Source organism: Mobula birostris, chromosome 9, assembly GCF_030028105.1.
Source record: "Mobula birostris isolate sMobBir1 chromosome 9, sMobBir1.hap1, whole genome shotgun sequence".
Classification (NCBI taxonomy): domain Eukaryota; kingdom Metazoa; phylum Chordata; class Chondrichthyes; order Myliobatiformes; family Myliobatidae; genus Mobula; species Mobula birostris.
This window is the reverse complement of record NC_092378.1, coordinates 6,165,652-6,181,212: the sequence shown is the minus strand read 5'-3', so window position 1 is coordinate 6,181,212 and position 15,561 is coordinate 6,165,652. Positions and strand designations below refer to the sequence as shown.

At 45.5% G+C, this 15,561-nt stretch overlaps 1 protein-coding gene across 5 annotated transcripts in view; it reads left to right on the top strand.

Annotated features, from left to right (window-relative positions):
• Nucleotides 1–15,561, top strand: part of tmem117 (transmembrane protein 117) — a 433,754-nt gene that overhangs the window by 406,772 nt on the left and 11,421 nt on the right. For 4 of the 5 annotated variants that reach the window (XM_072267437.1, XM_072267433.1, XM_072267434.1 and 1 more), the window contains exon 7: nucleotides 6,676–6,805. The exons of the other annotated variant lie outside the window; for it this stretch is intronic. In XM_072267437.1, coding sequence (XP_072123538.1) covers nucleotides 6,676–6,805 — 130 coding nt within the window. The remainder of the gene's footprint in view (nucleotides 1–6,675; nucleotides 6,806–15,561) is intronic. 5 annotated transcript variants of the gene reach the window in all.

Here is a 15,561-nt window from a genome sequence, read left to right as displayed (position 1 = left end):
AAGGAAGAATCAGAAAAAACACAGCAGAAAATCAGACTCATAAACACGAGAAAGACTGCAGATGCTGGAAATCCACAGCAACACACACAAAAATGCTGCAGGAACTCAGCAGGTCAGGCAGCATCTATGGAAATGGTAAATAATTGCTGTTTCCGCTCAAGACCCTTCTTCAGGACTGAGAAAGAAGAGGGTAGATACCAGAATAAAAAGGTGGGAGCAAGGGAAGGAGGCTAATTGGAAGGTGATAGGTGAAGCCAAGTGGATGGGAAAGGTCAAGGGCTGGAGAAGAAAGAATCTGATAGGAGAGGGGAGTGGACCATAGGAGAAAGGGAAGGAGGAGGGGACCCAAGGGGAAGTAATAGGCAGGTGAGAAGAGGTAAAAGGACATAGTGGGGTAAAGGGGATCAGACTGTTGGGTTGAGTCCTTACAAACACATTAAAACTGTAAAGCGATGGACCTGAGCAATTAATCAAACAAAACATTTGTTGGAATAAATTCAATAGACACCAACATTCAGAAAAGGACAAACCAGCACTGTTGCTTCTGATGCTAAGACAGTGAGCAAACGTCATGATGCCTAACCCTTCACAATTAGTAGCAGGCAGCCGCACTGCTGCGTGGGTACTTTACTTACTGCCCATTATACCGCTGGCATTTAGGGCACCAATGAAGGTCCTCCATCTTTGGTGGTGCCTAGGATCCCGCACCCCCTCCCTTATCGCTTCCTCTGTCACAGTGGCGGGGACATTGAGAGCAAGGGTGGACCCAAATGCAAGACACATCTTGTGAGGTTACTTCGATTTAGTTTATTGTTCGATACCAGGAGAGCTAGGCAGGAGCAGGAGTAGCGAACTGGACAAGGACTGAGGACTACGACTAGGCTGGGACAAGGGTCTGGGCTAGGACTCGGAATCGGCTCCCAGAACTAGAGGAGACATGAAGAGGCTAGGGTATGGACTCCGAGCCCGAGACTGGGCAAGGACTCAGTACCTGGGTCTTGCCTCGGGCTCGGACCCCAGAACCAGGCGTGGACATGACATGGGCTAGGGAGAGGAGGAACATGGAAAAACGGAGCCTCGGTCTCGGGAGAGCAGGTACATGGAACCATGGACACATACACAGAACACAGAGTCGGGACCCCTCCTTGGGTCCAGGACATAGGGCCTGGACTCATGACCCTCTGCGGGGCAACGGCAAGACAGCCTGACTCACCCCATGGAGGCGAGGACAAGACAAGACAGAACATGACCCCCCGCGGGGCAACGGCAAGACGGCCTGACCTACCTCACGGAGGCTAGGACAAGACATGATAAGACATGACCCCCCGCGGGGCAACGGCAAGACGGCCTGACTTACCCCACGGAGGTGAGGACAAGACAAGAAAAGACGTGACTCCCCACGGGGCAACGGCAAGACGGCCAGACTTACCCCCACAGAGGCGAGGACCAGACAAGACAAGACCAACACGAATGAATACCAGACAGTACCTATCTAGCTCCGGTGATGGAACTAGACTGAAGTGCAGGCGGGGGCTGCAGACGAGGGCTAGAGGCGAGAGGGGCAGAGAAGGGATTCAGACGAGGGGGTAGGACAGGAATCACAGACTGCCAGGGCCAGGACTTGACTCAGAACTGGGAAACCGCCAGGGAAAGGACTTGACTTGGTGCTTGAATGCCGCCAGGGCCATGACTTGACTTGGTGCTAGAATGCCACCAGGGCTATGACTTGACGGTGCTAGAATGCCGCCAGGACCAGGACTTGACTTGTTGCTTGAACACCGCCAGGGCCATGACTTGATTTGGAGCTTGAATGCCACCGGAGCCAGTAATTGACTTGGAGCCTCCGGGTAGTGGCGAGCTCTCAACTCGGCCCGGGAACAGTAGACAGTGGTTCTTGATTCCCTCTGGTGGGTTAACTGATGAACCCACCTTGATGAGGAAACTTTGCAGGCTCGCTTTGGCGAGGTAACTGGACAGGGTTGCTCCTGTGAGGAAGGGCGAATTACCGGCACTCACTTCGGCAGAGACTAGGCTTGCTCCGGCCAGATGACATCGGCACACCGTACCTTGGATGACTTTGCAGATGCTCCCGTGCCGAACGCTGAAAGCCGGAGACTATAAACTACCAGTTCAGCCGAGCATTAATTGCCTCTAATCACCACAGTCGAGGGACACGGGAAAACGGGGAATCAACGGTCTGGATCATAACATAAACAAGGTAAATTTAAAGGGACCTCGATCCAGACCATGACGTCCTCTCGGTTTTCACTACTATCAGTCATGCAAGTCCCAGGTGGAGACTCATGAATACCATTGCACTCAGATGCAGAAGGATTCTTCATTGCTGTTTCCATAATAGTGTTGTTTTACCAGTCAGGGTTGTTAACCCTGAGCTGAACCCCCAAACTTGGAGGACTGGTAAACCTGTCTTAGTCTGTCCTCTACCCTTTGACCTGTTAGGCATTGGAGATCCTACCAAGAGTTAAAGCATTAGAGCCTGACTCCCCAGCCAGCGTAGCTCTCTAGGTCATTGAGACAGGCACGACAAGGTTGTGGTCCTCTTGGAGGAGGACTGTTGCATGGGTGCACGTGGCAAAAAGGAGCAGGGATTCTCCACCTTTTTATGCCATGGACCAGTACCATGAAGCAAGGGGTTATGGACTCCAGGTTGGGAACCCCTGGATTACAGCCATTCTGCATTCATAAAGCCAGACTATACTTTGTAAGTGTGGGGGGGGGGGGGATTACTGCAGTGGTGGCAGATTTCAATTATAACATCTTTACTGCAGCACAGACACCTTATGTTGTTCCTTGCAGAGTTGGTATCAAGAGAATTAAATCAGAATCAGGTTTGTGTTATGAAATTTATTGTTTTTTTGTGGCAGCAGTATAGTGCATGACAATATAAAGTAAAATAAATATTGTAAAAGAAGGATAGCAAGGTGGTGTTCGTGGTTCGTGGACCTTTCAGATATCTGATGACAGAGTGGAAGGGGCTGTTCCTACAACAATAAGAGTGCAGCTTCAGGCTTGTGTACCTCCTCTCTGATGGTGTCTTGATAACCCGGGTAAGGAAGGCTCCCTGCAGACTGTGCTTCTTCCCTCATGTCCCTCTCTGCATGCCCTCAATCCGTCACTGTCACACTCATTCTCAAGTCAATGTCTTTTGGAGAATCCTAGTCAGGGAGCAGCACGTGTGTGCAGAAGCTTTGAAGACATTAATTCTACTGCCACACATCCTGTATTCACCAAATCAATCCAAGGTCTGGCAGAAATAAATAGTGATCAGCATGCAGGTACTTTACATTGGACTGGAGGTATCTATGATGAGATCACAATAATGTTGATTAACTTCTATAACCTGGGACATTCCACTAAGTGCGATCCACCACTCCTTCCGGTGTACTGACTGCCTGAGCAAAAGCATGTTTGAAGATCCAGAGTCTCAACCTTGGCTCCAAGCTTAAGGTCTTAGTGACCTCTGCTCATCTGTACGCTTTGGAGATAGGAACAAGCTATAGGAGCCACCTCAAAGTGCTGAGGAAGTATTGTCAGTTCTGCCTCTGCAGTGTGGACAAACGGATATCTTCTCTTGGAGCAGCATCCCCAGAGGCTTGGACCTTGCTCAACTAGGTCTAATGAGTAGGTCACATTGTCTGTCACCATACTCCCAAAGGAAGCATACTACTCTAAGCTTCATTACATCAAGCAATTTCCAGAGGAGTATCCTCAAAGCATTCTTGAAAAATGTTAATTTAAGGAAATTGTAGGAGCCATGCATCTGTTTTCCATCTGTATTTTATTATCTGATGTGCATTTATTATGTTTATTATGGTAACTAGTCACTTGTGTGGGGGCCTACTAAAAATGAAGAATTTTAATTACATGTTCATGCTTTTTAGACTCATTCTGGTTAGCTTAGAGTAGGAGAATGCTGGGTGTGATTTGCTTTTGATGGTCAAGATGAGCAATGATTCCTCAGGTGACATCCTTCAGATAGTAAATCTTTTAAATTATTTCACTCTTTCTATGCCTCCTGCTTGTTCTTTTTGTTTTGTTTGTGTTATGGAAACCGTTGGAGTTTGGAACAATTTGGAACTCGATCAAATGATCTAGCACTCTCCTGTGTTGAGAGCTGACTTGTGGAGATCAGAGACAGGGAGCCAAAATTGACCGAGAACACGAGCTGACTTGTGCAAGGAACCAGAGGTGGGGCATGGGGTCATGAACGACTCTATCTCAAAGTGGTGAGGAAGATTGAAGTATCAAGCTGAATGCTCCCAACGGAGACCATAGTTCAGACCAGGTGGGAGTTCTGAGTCATAAAGGACAGTTCAGTATTCTGAGATTTATGTGATTGGACTGTACTTTATATTGGTCTCGTTCAGTTTTTCGGTGTTTTATTTCTTGAGGCCGATTGGCGGGTGGGTGATCTGTTAGTTCTTTGTCAGTGTGAGGATGGGGTAGGGGTTTTTGATGCTGCTGTTACTGTTCTTTTTTGCAAAGTGAGGAGGTCGGGGATTGTTATTGTCACTTTTTTTCTGTGGAGAAAGGGTTGGGGATGTGTTGTTATTGTTGCTGCCTTTTTTTTGCAAGTGAGGGGGTTAGGGATTGTATTGTCGCTGTTTTTTCTGCTGGTGACAGGGTCAGAGATCGTTATTGTCGCTGTTTTTTTCTGTGGGGTAGAGAGCGGGAGATTCTGGGATCCACGAGCTTTGTTTCTTTTTCTTTTTCGTGTGTATTTCATGGCTATCTGGAGAAGATAAATATCAGAGTTGTATTGTACATGCATATTTTGACAACAAAATGAACCTTTGAATCTTAGAACCTTTTTTTATTGACCATTTAATTCCATTTAACCGTTTGCATTTAACTTCACTTAACTGCAATTAAGTCCGCTTAAGTACATTTAATAAGCCGGCCAGTGGTTTAGTGGCTTCAGCACTGAACTTCGAGGCAAATGGTCCCAAGTTTGAATCCAGCCAGCTTCTTGCACACTGTCCATCTGTGCTGGTTGAGCATTGAGCTAGCAACTCGCCCTCATAAAGAACAGACGAATGCTATGGAAATGGCAAAACTGCGATGTGCCGCAAGGCGCAAAAAGGGAAAAGAACAAGTACATTTAATATCGCTGGTTTTAGTTTCATTGGTCTCATCACTTCAAGATTGTATGTTTTGCTAGTTACTAATAAAGGATCGAGTACAATTCTTCGACATTTGAACATTATCATTGGATTGGATCAGAGAGCGCGTCATACAATATAACTCCCCATAATTGGTCTCTAGCAACGGCGTTGGTTTGTTTGAGTTACATTACTGAAATGAATAATTTAACCCTACTCATTGGGCATGTGATTAGGAAAGAGGAGTTAGAATGCACGGTAACTATGGGAAAGATTGAAGGAAAAAAAGCAAAAGGAAGGCAAAGACAAATGATGATGGAGACAGCAGCCAGAGAAATGGAAATGAATACCAATGAATTGATCCACTTGACCCGAAACAGGAGTGTGTGGGCCATGGCAGTCAAAGCTGAAACTGGGCACGGCACCTGATGATGATAATGACAGTAAGTAGAGGAAGAGTGCAATGATCTAAAAAACTCAACCACTTGCCACATCAAAGTCTACTCGCCTCTCCTATGGTAGAATCTCCAGATCCTTCACAGGACTCAAGGACCTATATTGGACTTTATAAACCATACCAGGACCCAAGGAATCAAAAGTGGAAGCATGGTTTCCTTGCCCATTAGGGATGGTTTAGAAAGAGAAGGGTATCCTTCCTGCATAGGGCAGCATAGTAGCATGCTTTGATGTATATGTGACAAATAAAGTAAATAGTTAAAATCTGTAAAATATGTTCAACTGTACAGGATTGGTGGGGGACATTAGCTGGAATGTTCAGCTACATGATGGTGGTGTGGGTATTGGTGTCAACCCAAGCTGGCACACTGACTGACTCCTCTGAGTCATTCTTGTAGCCCCTGTTAGATTCATCACACAATTTTGCCCATGCATTTTGGGTCCCATTTTGAAACTGTAATGGCATCCATTATGCCCCAAATCGTCTGGTACAATCTTGCATGTGTTGGTTTGCATGGTTCTTATCAATTGGCAATAAAAAAGGTTAAATTACTGTCTGTAGATTCATACTTTTAAATGAACATGTGTGCTAATACAAATTATGATCTTGAGAAACACACAACATGCTGGAGAAACTCACCAAGTCAGGCAACATCTATGTTTTGGGCTGAAACGCCTTCACCTGGGCTCATGATTTTAAAATATTTAATCACAATCATTAAAAAAAAGTCTCTTTAAAGTGACTTTACAAGTTGGTTGTGCATTTTGGGCTGAAAGTAATTATATTGGGAAGTATGTATTGAGTCATTGATGCAATAAGTTTGTTCAAAAGTTCCAGGAATTAATGCCCTTACAGTGAAAATCCTTTTTTTTCTTTATACTTCATAATAAAACTATATTAACTGGAAGGAATATATGGAACAATCAAAAGTGGATGTGTCACAGTTAAAGGGATAGGAATCTCATATTTTAATCTGTTTAATAGAAGGATTTTATTAAATAATGATTTCAGGACCTCTTATTGGTCTTATCATTTATCATATCCACTGATGTCATCAATAGCTTGGTGACAAATATGTATGTTTTGTTTTCATAGGACTGGGAGTTTCCACAGTTCATGGGAGATTTGGAAATCAACCTTCCAGGTCTTCCCACCTCACATATTCAATTAAGGCTGCCTCACTTCCGGAGGATATTCAAGAACGAATATACAATTTATATCACAGGTATGACCCATAACATGAGAATAGTTAGGGAAATGCTGAAATTTGAGAGGGAATTATGTATGAATGCCTAAATCTAATTGTTCTATAGCCTGCTAACTCTACACTGCCTGGTGAGTACAATTATTCTGCAGTTATATAGAGAATAATAGGGTATCATGGTAGCATTACAGTTAACATAATGCTACCACAGTACCAGTGGTAAGATTGGGGTTCAATTCCAGCTGAGTTTGTGATTGCGTGAGTTTCCTCTGGGTGCTGTGGTGAGATGCGCCCATCATATGTTGGCACCAGAAGCATGGTGATACTTGCAGGCTACACAACACAATCCTCGCTGATTTGATTTGCTGCAAATACTGCATTTCACTGTATGTTTTAAGACCATAAGATATAGGAGCAGAATTAGGCCATTTGGCCCATCGAGTCTGCTCCACCATTTTATCATGGTTGATCCAATCTTCCTCTCAGCCCCAATCTCCTGGCTTCTCCCCGTATCACTTCATGCCCTGACCAATCAAGAATCCATCAACTCTGCCTTAAATATACATAAGGACTTGGCACTTTCTGCCTTCCTGCCTATCCTTTCGATATGATATGTATCCTTGGACATTAAGCTCCCAGCTGTAATCTTTCAGCCATGATTCAGTGATGCTTACAACATCATATCTGCCATTCTGTAACTGTGCTGCAAGTTCATCTAAATTATTCTGTATACTGCCCGTGTTCAGATACAACATCTTCAGTTCTGTATTCACCCTTTCGATTTTGCCCACCTTTTACATTGCAACTCATTCTGTTAACTGCAATTTTGTTCTATCGACAGCCTCTCCTCACTACACATTGCCTCTGTTTGTAAACCAGCTACCTCATCTTCAGCACTATTATCTGCCTTTCCTATGATACTTCTTGCATTGAAATATAACAGCTCAGGACACTAGTCATACCATGCTCAACCTTTTGATTTCTATCCTTGTCTGAAGTCTTACCAACATCTTCCTCCATAACTTCTCCACTAACTGCTCTGGCACCCTGGTTCCCATCCCCCTGCAACTCTAGCTTAAACCCCATCATGCAGTATTAACAAACATTCCCACTAGGGTTTTAGTCCCCTCCAGTTGAGGTATAAACCTTCCTTCTGTACAGGTCCCACCTTCCCTGGAAGAGAGCCCAATGATCCAAAAACCTTATGCCCTACCTCCTACACCAACACCTTGGCCACATATTAAACTGTATAATCTTCGTAGTTCTGGCCTCACTAGCACGTGGGACGGGTAGCAATCCTGAGATCATAACCCTGGAGGTCCTGCCCTTTAACTTAGCACCTAACTCCCTGAACTCCCAATGCAGAACCTCGTCATGGACCACAACTTCTGGCTGTTCACCCTCCCAGTTAAGAATGCTGAGGACTCGATCCGAGACATCCTGGGTCCTGGCACCCAGGAGGCAACATACCATCCGGGAACCTCATTCTCGCCCACAGAACTTCCTACGTTCCCCTAACTAACAAATCCCCTCTCACCACAGCATGCTCCTTCTCCCCCCACTTCCCTTCTGAGTCACAAAGGCAGACTCTGTGCAGAGACCCGAGCACCGTGACTCCCCCTCCCCCTCACCCCCTTGACAGTATCCAAAGCCTGTTGTTGAGGGAGATGGCCACAGGGGTACTCTGCACTGGCTCATTAACCCCTTTCCCTTTCCTGACTGACACCCAGTTTCCCATGTCCTACACCTTGGGCGTAACTACCTCTCTGCATATCCTACCTATCACCCCTTCAGCCTCCCAAATGATCCGGAGTTCATCCAGTTCCAGCTCCAACGCATTAATGTGGTTTGCCGGATGCACTTCTCTCAGCTGTAGTCATCAGGGGTACTGGAGGTCTCCCTGCCTTCCTACATCCCACTAGAGGAGCATTGCACTATTCTGCCTGTCTTCCCTACTGTCCTAGCTGAGCAGATATAAAGAAGGGAAGGAAATTACTTGAGCCTTTTTCCCTTTGCTTTCTCTGAGTGAAGCCTCTCTTCGCTAAAGCCTCGAGGATCTAAAGCCTTAAGCCAGTGAAGGAGTGGAGCTTTGAGGCTTTGACGAGAAGAGGTGGAGGACAAGCTAGCTCGCAGTTAGTTTTTACAACGTCTCCTGAGATGATGATGTGCCTCTCATGTGAGATGTGGCAGTCTTGGGGGAACACCCCTCTCCCGCAGAGTCACATCTGCCAGAAGTGCATACGGCTGGGCGATCTGGAAGACCGTGTAAGGAATCTGGAGCAGCAGCTAGATGTCCTTCGACTCATAAGGGAGAATGAGGCAGTCATAGATGAGAGCTACAGGGAGGTAGTCACACCTAGGCTGTCGGAAGAAGGTCGTTGGGTGACAGTCAGAGGGGGGAAAGCGAAGGTGAGCAGACAGGTAGTGCAGAGCACCCCTGTAGCCATTCCCCTGAATAATAAGTTTACCGTCCTGGATACTATTGGCGGGGACGACCGACCAGGTGTGAACCACAGTGGCAGGGCCTCCGGCACTGAGGCTGACCCTGTGGTGCAGAAGGGTGGGACGGAGAAGAGGAGAGCTGTCGTCATTGGAGACTCTATAGTCAGGGGAGCAGACAGGAGATTTTGTGGATGTAAGAAGGACACCCACATGGTTTGTTGCCTCCTGGGTGCCAGGGTCCGGGATGTCTCTGACCGGGTGCACGACATCCTGGTACGAGAGGGAAAGCAACCAGAAGTCGTGATACATGTTGGGACCAACGACATAGGCAGGAAGAGGGATGAGGTTCTGAAGTGTGAGTTTCGGGAACTAGGCAGAAGGCTGAAGAACAGGACCCCAAGGGTGGTGTTCTCAGGATTGCTGCCAGTGCTACGTGACTGTGATGGTAAGAATTGGAGGAGATGGCAGTTGAATGCGTGGCTGAGGAGTTGGTGCAGGGAGCAGGGTTTTAGATTTTTAGATCATTGGGATCTCTTCTGGGTAAGATGGGACCTGTACAGATTGGATGGGTTGCATCTGAACTCGAGGGGGAGCAATATCCTTGCAGGTAGGTTTGCCAACATGGTTCGGGAGGGTTTAAACTAATTTGCGAGGGGGATGGGACCCAGAGCGATAGAGCAGTGAAAGAAGTGCATGGAGTAAAGCCAGATCTAACATACAGAGAGGCTTTGAGGAAAGAGAAGCAGAATAAACGGTGTAACGGTAGAAGGGCTGAAATGTGTGTACCTCAATGCAAGAAGCATCAGGAACAAAGGTGATGAACTGAGAGCTTGGATACATACATGGAATTATGATGTAGTGGCCATTACAGAGACTTGGCTGGCACCAGGGCAGGAATGGATTCTCAATATTCCCAGATTTCAGTGCTTTAAAAAGGATAGAGAGGGCAGAAAAAGGGGAGGAGGGGTGGCATTACTGGTCAGGGATACTATTACAGCTACAGAAAGGGTGGGTAATGTAGCAGGATCCTCTTTTGAGTCAATATGGGTGGAAGTCAGGAACAGGAAGGGAGCAGATACTCTATTAGAGGTATTCTGTAGGCCCCCTGGTAGCAGCAGAGATACAGAGGAGCAGATTGGGAGGCAGATTTTGGAAAGGTGCAAAAATAACAGGGTTATTATCATGGGTGACTTTAACTTCCCTAATATTGATTGGCACCTGATTAGTTCCAAGGGTTTAGATGGGGCAGAGTTTGGTAAGTGTGTCCAGGACGGATTCCTGTCACAGTATGTGGACAGGCCGACCAGGGGGAATGCCATACTAGATCTAGTACTAGGTAATGAACCGGGTCAGGTCACAGATCTCTCAGTGGGTGAGCATCTGGGGGACAATGACCACCGCTCCCTGGCCTTTAGCATTATCATGGAAAAGGATAGAATCAGAGAGGACAGGAAAATTTTTAATTGCGGAAAGGCAAATTATGAGGCTATAAGGCTAGAACTTGTGGGTGTGAATTGGGATGATGTTTTTGCAGGGAAATGTACTATGGACATGTGGTCGATGTTTAGAGATCTTTTGCGGGATGTTAGGGATAAATTTGTCCTGGTAAGGAAGATAAAGAATGGTAGGGTGAAGGAATCATGGGTGACAAGTGAGGTGGAAAATCTAGTCAGGAGGAAGAAGGCAGCATACATGAGGTTTAGGAAGCAAGGATCAGATGAGTCTATTGAGGAATATAGGGAAGCAAGAAAGGAGCTTAAGAAGGGGCTGAGAAGAGCAAGAAGGGGGCATGAGAAGGCCTTGATGAGTAGGGTAAAGGAAAACCCCAAGGCATTCTTCAATTCTGTGAAGAAAAAAAGGATGACAGGAGTGAAGGTAGGACCGATTAGAGATAAAGGTGGGAAGATGTGCCTGGAGGTTGTGGAAGTGAGCGAGGTCCTCAATGAATACTTCTCTTCGGTATTCACCAATGAGAGGGAACTTGATGATGGTGAGGACAATATGAGTGAGGTTGATGTTCTGGAGCATGTTGATATTAAGGGAGAGGAGGTGTTGGGAGTTGTTAAAATACATTAGGACAGATAAGTCCCCGGGGCCTGACAAAATATTCCCCAGGCTGCTCTACGAGGCAAGGGAAGAGATTGCTGAGCCTCTGGCTAGGATCTTTATGTCCTCATTGTCCACGGGAATGGTACCGGAGGATTGGAGGGAGGCGAATATTGTCCCCTTGTTCAAAAAAGGTAGTAGGGATAGTCCGGGTAATTATAGACCAGTGAGCCTTACGTCTGCGGTGGGAAAGCTGTTGGAAAAGATTCTTAGAGATAGGATCTATAGGCATTTAGAGAATCATGGTCTGATCAGGGATAGTCAGCATGGCTTTGTGAAGGGCAGATCGTGTCTAACAAGCCTGATAGAGTTCTTTGAGGAGGTGACCAGGCATATAGATGAGAGTAGTGCAGTGGATGTGATCTATATGGATTTTAGTAAGGCATTTGACAAAGTTCCACAAAGTAGGCTTATTCAGAAAGTTAGAAGGCATGGGATCCAGGGAAGTTTGGCCAGGTGGATTCAGAATTCACTTGCCTGCAGAAGGCAGAGGCTGGTGGTGGGGGGAGTACATTCAGATTGGAGGATTGGGACTAGTGGTGTCCCACAAGGATCTGTTCTGGGACCTCTACTTTTCGTGATTTTTATTAACGACCTGGATGTGGGGGTAGAAGGGTGGGTTGGCAAGTTTGCAGACGACACAAAGGTTGGTGGTGTTGTAGATAGTGTGGAGGATTGTCAAAGATTGCAGAGAGACATTGATAGGATGCAGGAGTGGGCTGAGAAGTGGCAGATGGAGTTCAACCCAGAGAAGTGTGAGGTGGTACACTTTGGAAGGACAAACTCCAAGGCAGAGTACAAAGTAAATGGCAGGATACTTGGTAGTGTGGAGGAGCAGAGGGATCTGGGGGTACATGTCCACAGATCCCTGAAAGTTGCCTCACAGGTGGATAGGGTAGTTAAGAAAACTTATGGGGTGTTAGCTTTCATAAGTCGAGGGATAGAGTTTAAGGGTCACGATGTAATGATGCAGCTCTATAAAACTCTGGTTAGGCCACACTTGGAGTACTGGGTCCAGTTCTGGTCACCTCACTATAGGAAGGATGTGGAAGCATTGGAAAGGGTACAGAGGAGATTTACCAGGATGCTGCCTGGTTTAGAAAGTATGCATTGTGATCAGAGATTAAGGGAGCTAGGGCTTTACTCTTTGGAGAGAAGGAGGATGAGAGGAGACATGATAGAGGTGTACAAAATAATAAGAGGAATAGATAGAGTGGATAGCCAGCGCCTCTTCCCCAGGGCACCACTGCTCAACACAAGAGGACATGGCTTTAAGGTAAGGGGTGGGAAGTTCAAGGGGGATATTAGAGGAAGGTTTTTTACTCAGAGAGTGGTTGGTGCATGGAATGCACTGCCTGAGTCAGTGGTGGAGGCAGATACACTAGTGAAGTTTAGGAGACCACTAGACAGATATATGGAGGAATTTAAGGTGGGGGGTTATATGGGAGGCAGGGTTTGAGGGTCGGCACAACATTGTGGGCCAAAGGGCCTGTACTGTGCTGTACTATTCTATGTTCTACCTTCTATGTTCACCATTCTGACTATGTCCACTCCAATGATGGCCACTGCACTTGCTCATGCCTTCACTTTAATTTGCTCTTACTAATCAACCCCAAGTGCCAACTGGTCTCTGGTCAGAGCACTGTTTTGATGTAGATGTGACAAATAAAATTAATAGAGTCATAGATTCACAGAGCATGACAGCACAGAAAGGCCCTTCACCTCTCTAGTTCATGCTGAACCATTAATCAGCCCAGTCCCATCGACCTGCACTCAGACCATAGCATCCATACCCCTCCCATCCATGTTCCTATGCAAATTTCTCTTAAATGTTGAAATTGACCGGTATCTACCACTTGCGCTGGCAGTTCATTCCACACACTTACCACCCGCTGAGTGAAGAAGCTCCCCCTCATGTTCCCCTTAAATATTTCCCCTTTCACCCTTAACCCATGACCTCTAATTTTTCATCCATCCAACCTCAGTGGAAAAAGTCTGCTAGCATTTACTCTATTTATACCCGTCATAATTTTATTACACCTCTATTAAATTTCCTCACAGTCTTCTATATTCTTTGGAATTAAGTGCTAACCTATTCAACCTTTCCCTCTCACTCAGGTCTTCATGTCCCGGCAACATCTTCGTAAATTTTCTCAAAATTAAGTATATCTTTCCTGTAGGTTGGTCACCAAAACAACACATAATACTCCAAATTATGCCTCACCAATGTCTTATACAACTACAACATAACATCCCATCCCCTGTACTCAATACAGCGATTTATGAAGGTCAATGTGCCAAAAGCTTTCATTACAACTTTATCTACCTGTGATGCCTCTTTCAATGAATTAGGGACCTGTATTCCTAGATCCCTTTGTTTAACCACACTCCTCAGTGCCCTACCGTTCACCGTGTTGGTCCTACTGAAGTGCAAAACTTCAAACTTGACTGCATTAAACTCCAGCAACCATTTTTTCCAGCTGTCTAATCTAATTTACTGCTTCATCTTGAATGCCAACTAACTGAACCTTCTTGACCAATCTCCCATATGGGACCTTGTCAAATGCCTTGCTAATGTCCATTAGACAACATCCACTGCCTTGCCTTCATCAACTTTCCTGGCAACTTTCTCAAAACACTCTAATAGGTATCCGTTTGTCTCGTGAGACCATGGATTTGCGCCTTGGAAGGTTTCCAGAGCGCAGGCCTGGGCAAGGTTGTATGGAAGACCGGCAGTTGCCTGCGCTGCAAGTCTCCCCTCTCCACACCACCGATGTTGTCCAAGGGAAGGGTGCTAGGGCTGATACAGCTTGGCACCGGTGTTGTCGCAGAGCAATGTGTGGTTAAGTGCCTTGCTCAAGGATACAACACCCTGCCTCAGCTGAGACTCGAACTAGCCACCTTCAGATCACTAGCCCAATACCTTAACCACTTGGCCACGTGTCAAGTCAAAAACAAAACTCTATAAGATTGGTTAGCCATGAAATACCACACACAAAGCCATGTAGACTTCCCCTAATCAGTCCTCATTTATCCAAGTGATGTCACAGGTAGATAGAGTCGTAAAGAAAGCTTTTGGCACATTAGCCTTCATAAATCAGTATATTGAGTACAGGGGATGGGATGTTATGTTAAAGTTGTATAAGATGTTGGTGAGACCTAGTTTGGAGTATTGTGTGCGGTTTTTGTCACCTGTCTACAGGAAGGATGTAAATATGTTTGAAAGACTGCAGAAAAAGTTTACAAGGCTGTTGGCAGGACTTGAACACCTGAGTTATAGGTTTAATGGAATACCATCTAATAACTTTTCCCACTACTGATGTCAGGTTCACTGGCCTATAAATTCCTGGCTTATTCTTACAGCCTGTCTTAAACAACAAAATACCATTAGCTACTCTCCAATCCTCCAGCATCTCACACGTGGCTACAGATATTTTAAATATCTCTGTTAAATATCCCTTGAAATTTCTACACTTGCCTCCCATCAGGTCCAAGGGAACACCTTGTCAGCTGTGGGGATTTATCCAATATTAATTTGCCTCAAGGCTGCAAGCACCTCCTTCTCTGTAATCTGTATAGGAACTATGACTTGCTCCTGCTTTGCCTCATTTCTATAGACTCTATGTCTATCTCCCAAATAAATACAGATATAAAAAATAAATTTAAGATCTTCCCCATCTCTTTCAGTTCCATGCATAGGTTACTACTCTGATCTTTCAGAGGACTAATTTTTACCCTTGTTATCCTTTTGCTTTTAATGTATCTGTAGAAACCCTTAAGTATCTCCTTCACCTTGTCTGCTAGAGCAACCTCATGCCTTCTTTTAGCTCTCCTCATTTCCTTCTAAAGCATTCTCTTGCATTTCTTACACTCTTCAAGTGCCTCGTTTGTTCCTCCTGCCTTTACCTGTTTTGTATCTCTTTCTTTTTCTTAACCCGGGTCTCAATATCTCTTGAAAGCCATGGTTCCCGAAACCTGTTATCCTTGCCTTTTATTCTGACAGGAACATACCAACTTTGTATTCTCAGAATTTCACTTTTGAAGGCTTTCCACTTAACAAGTACATCATTGCCGGAAAACAACCCGTCCCAATCCACACCTTCCAGATTTTTTTCTGATACCATTAAAATTGGCCTTTCTCCAGTTTAGAATCTCTACCCAAGGACCAGAACTATCATTTTCCATAATTGTCTTGAAACTCATAGCATGTGCTCACTAGATGCAAAGTG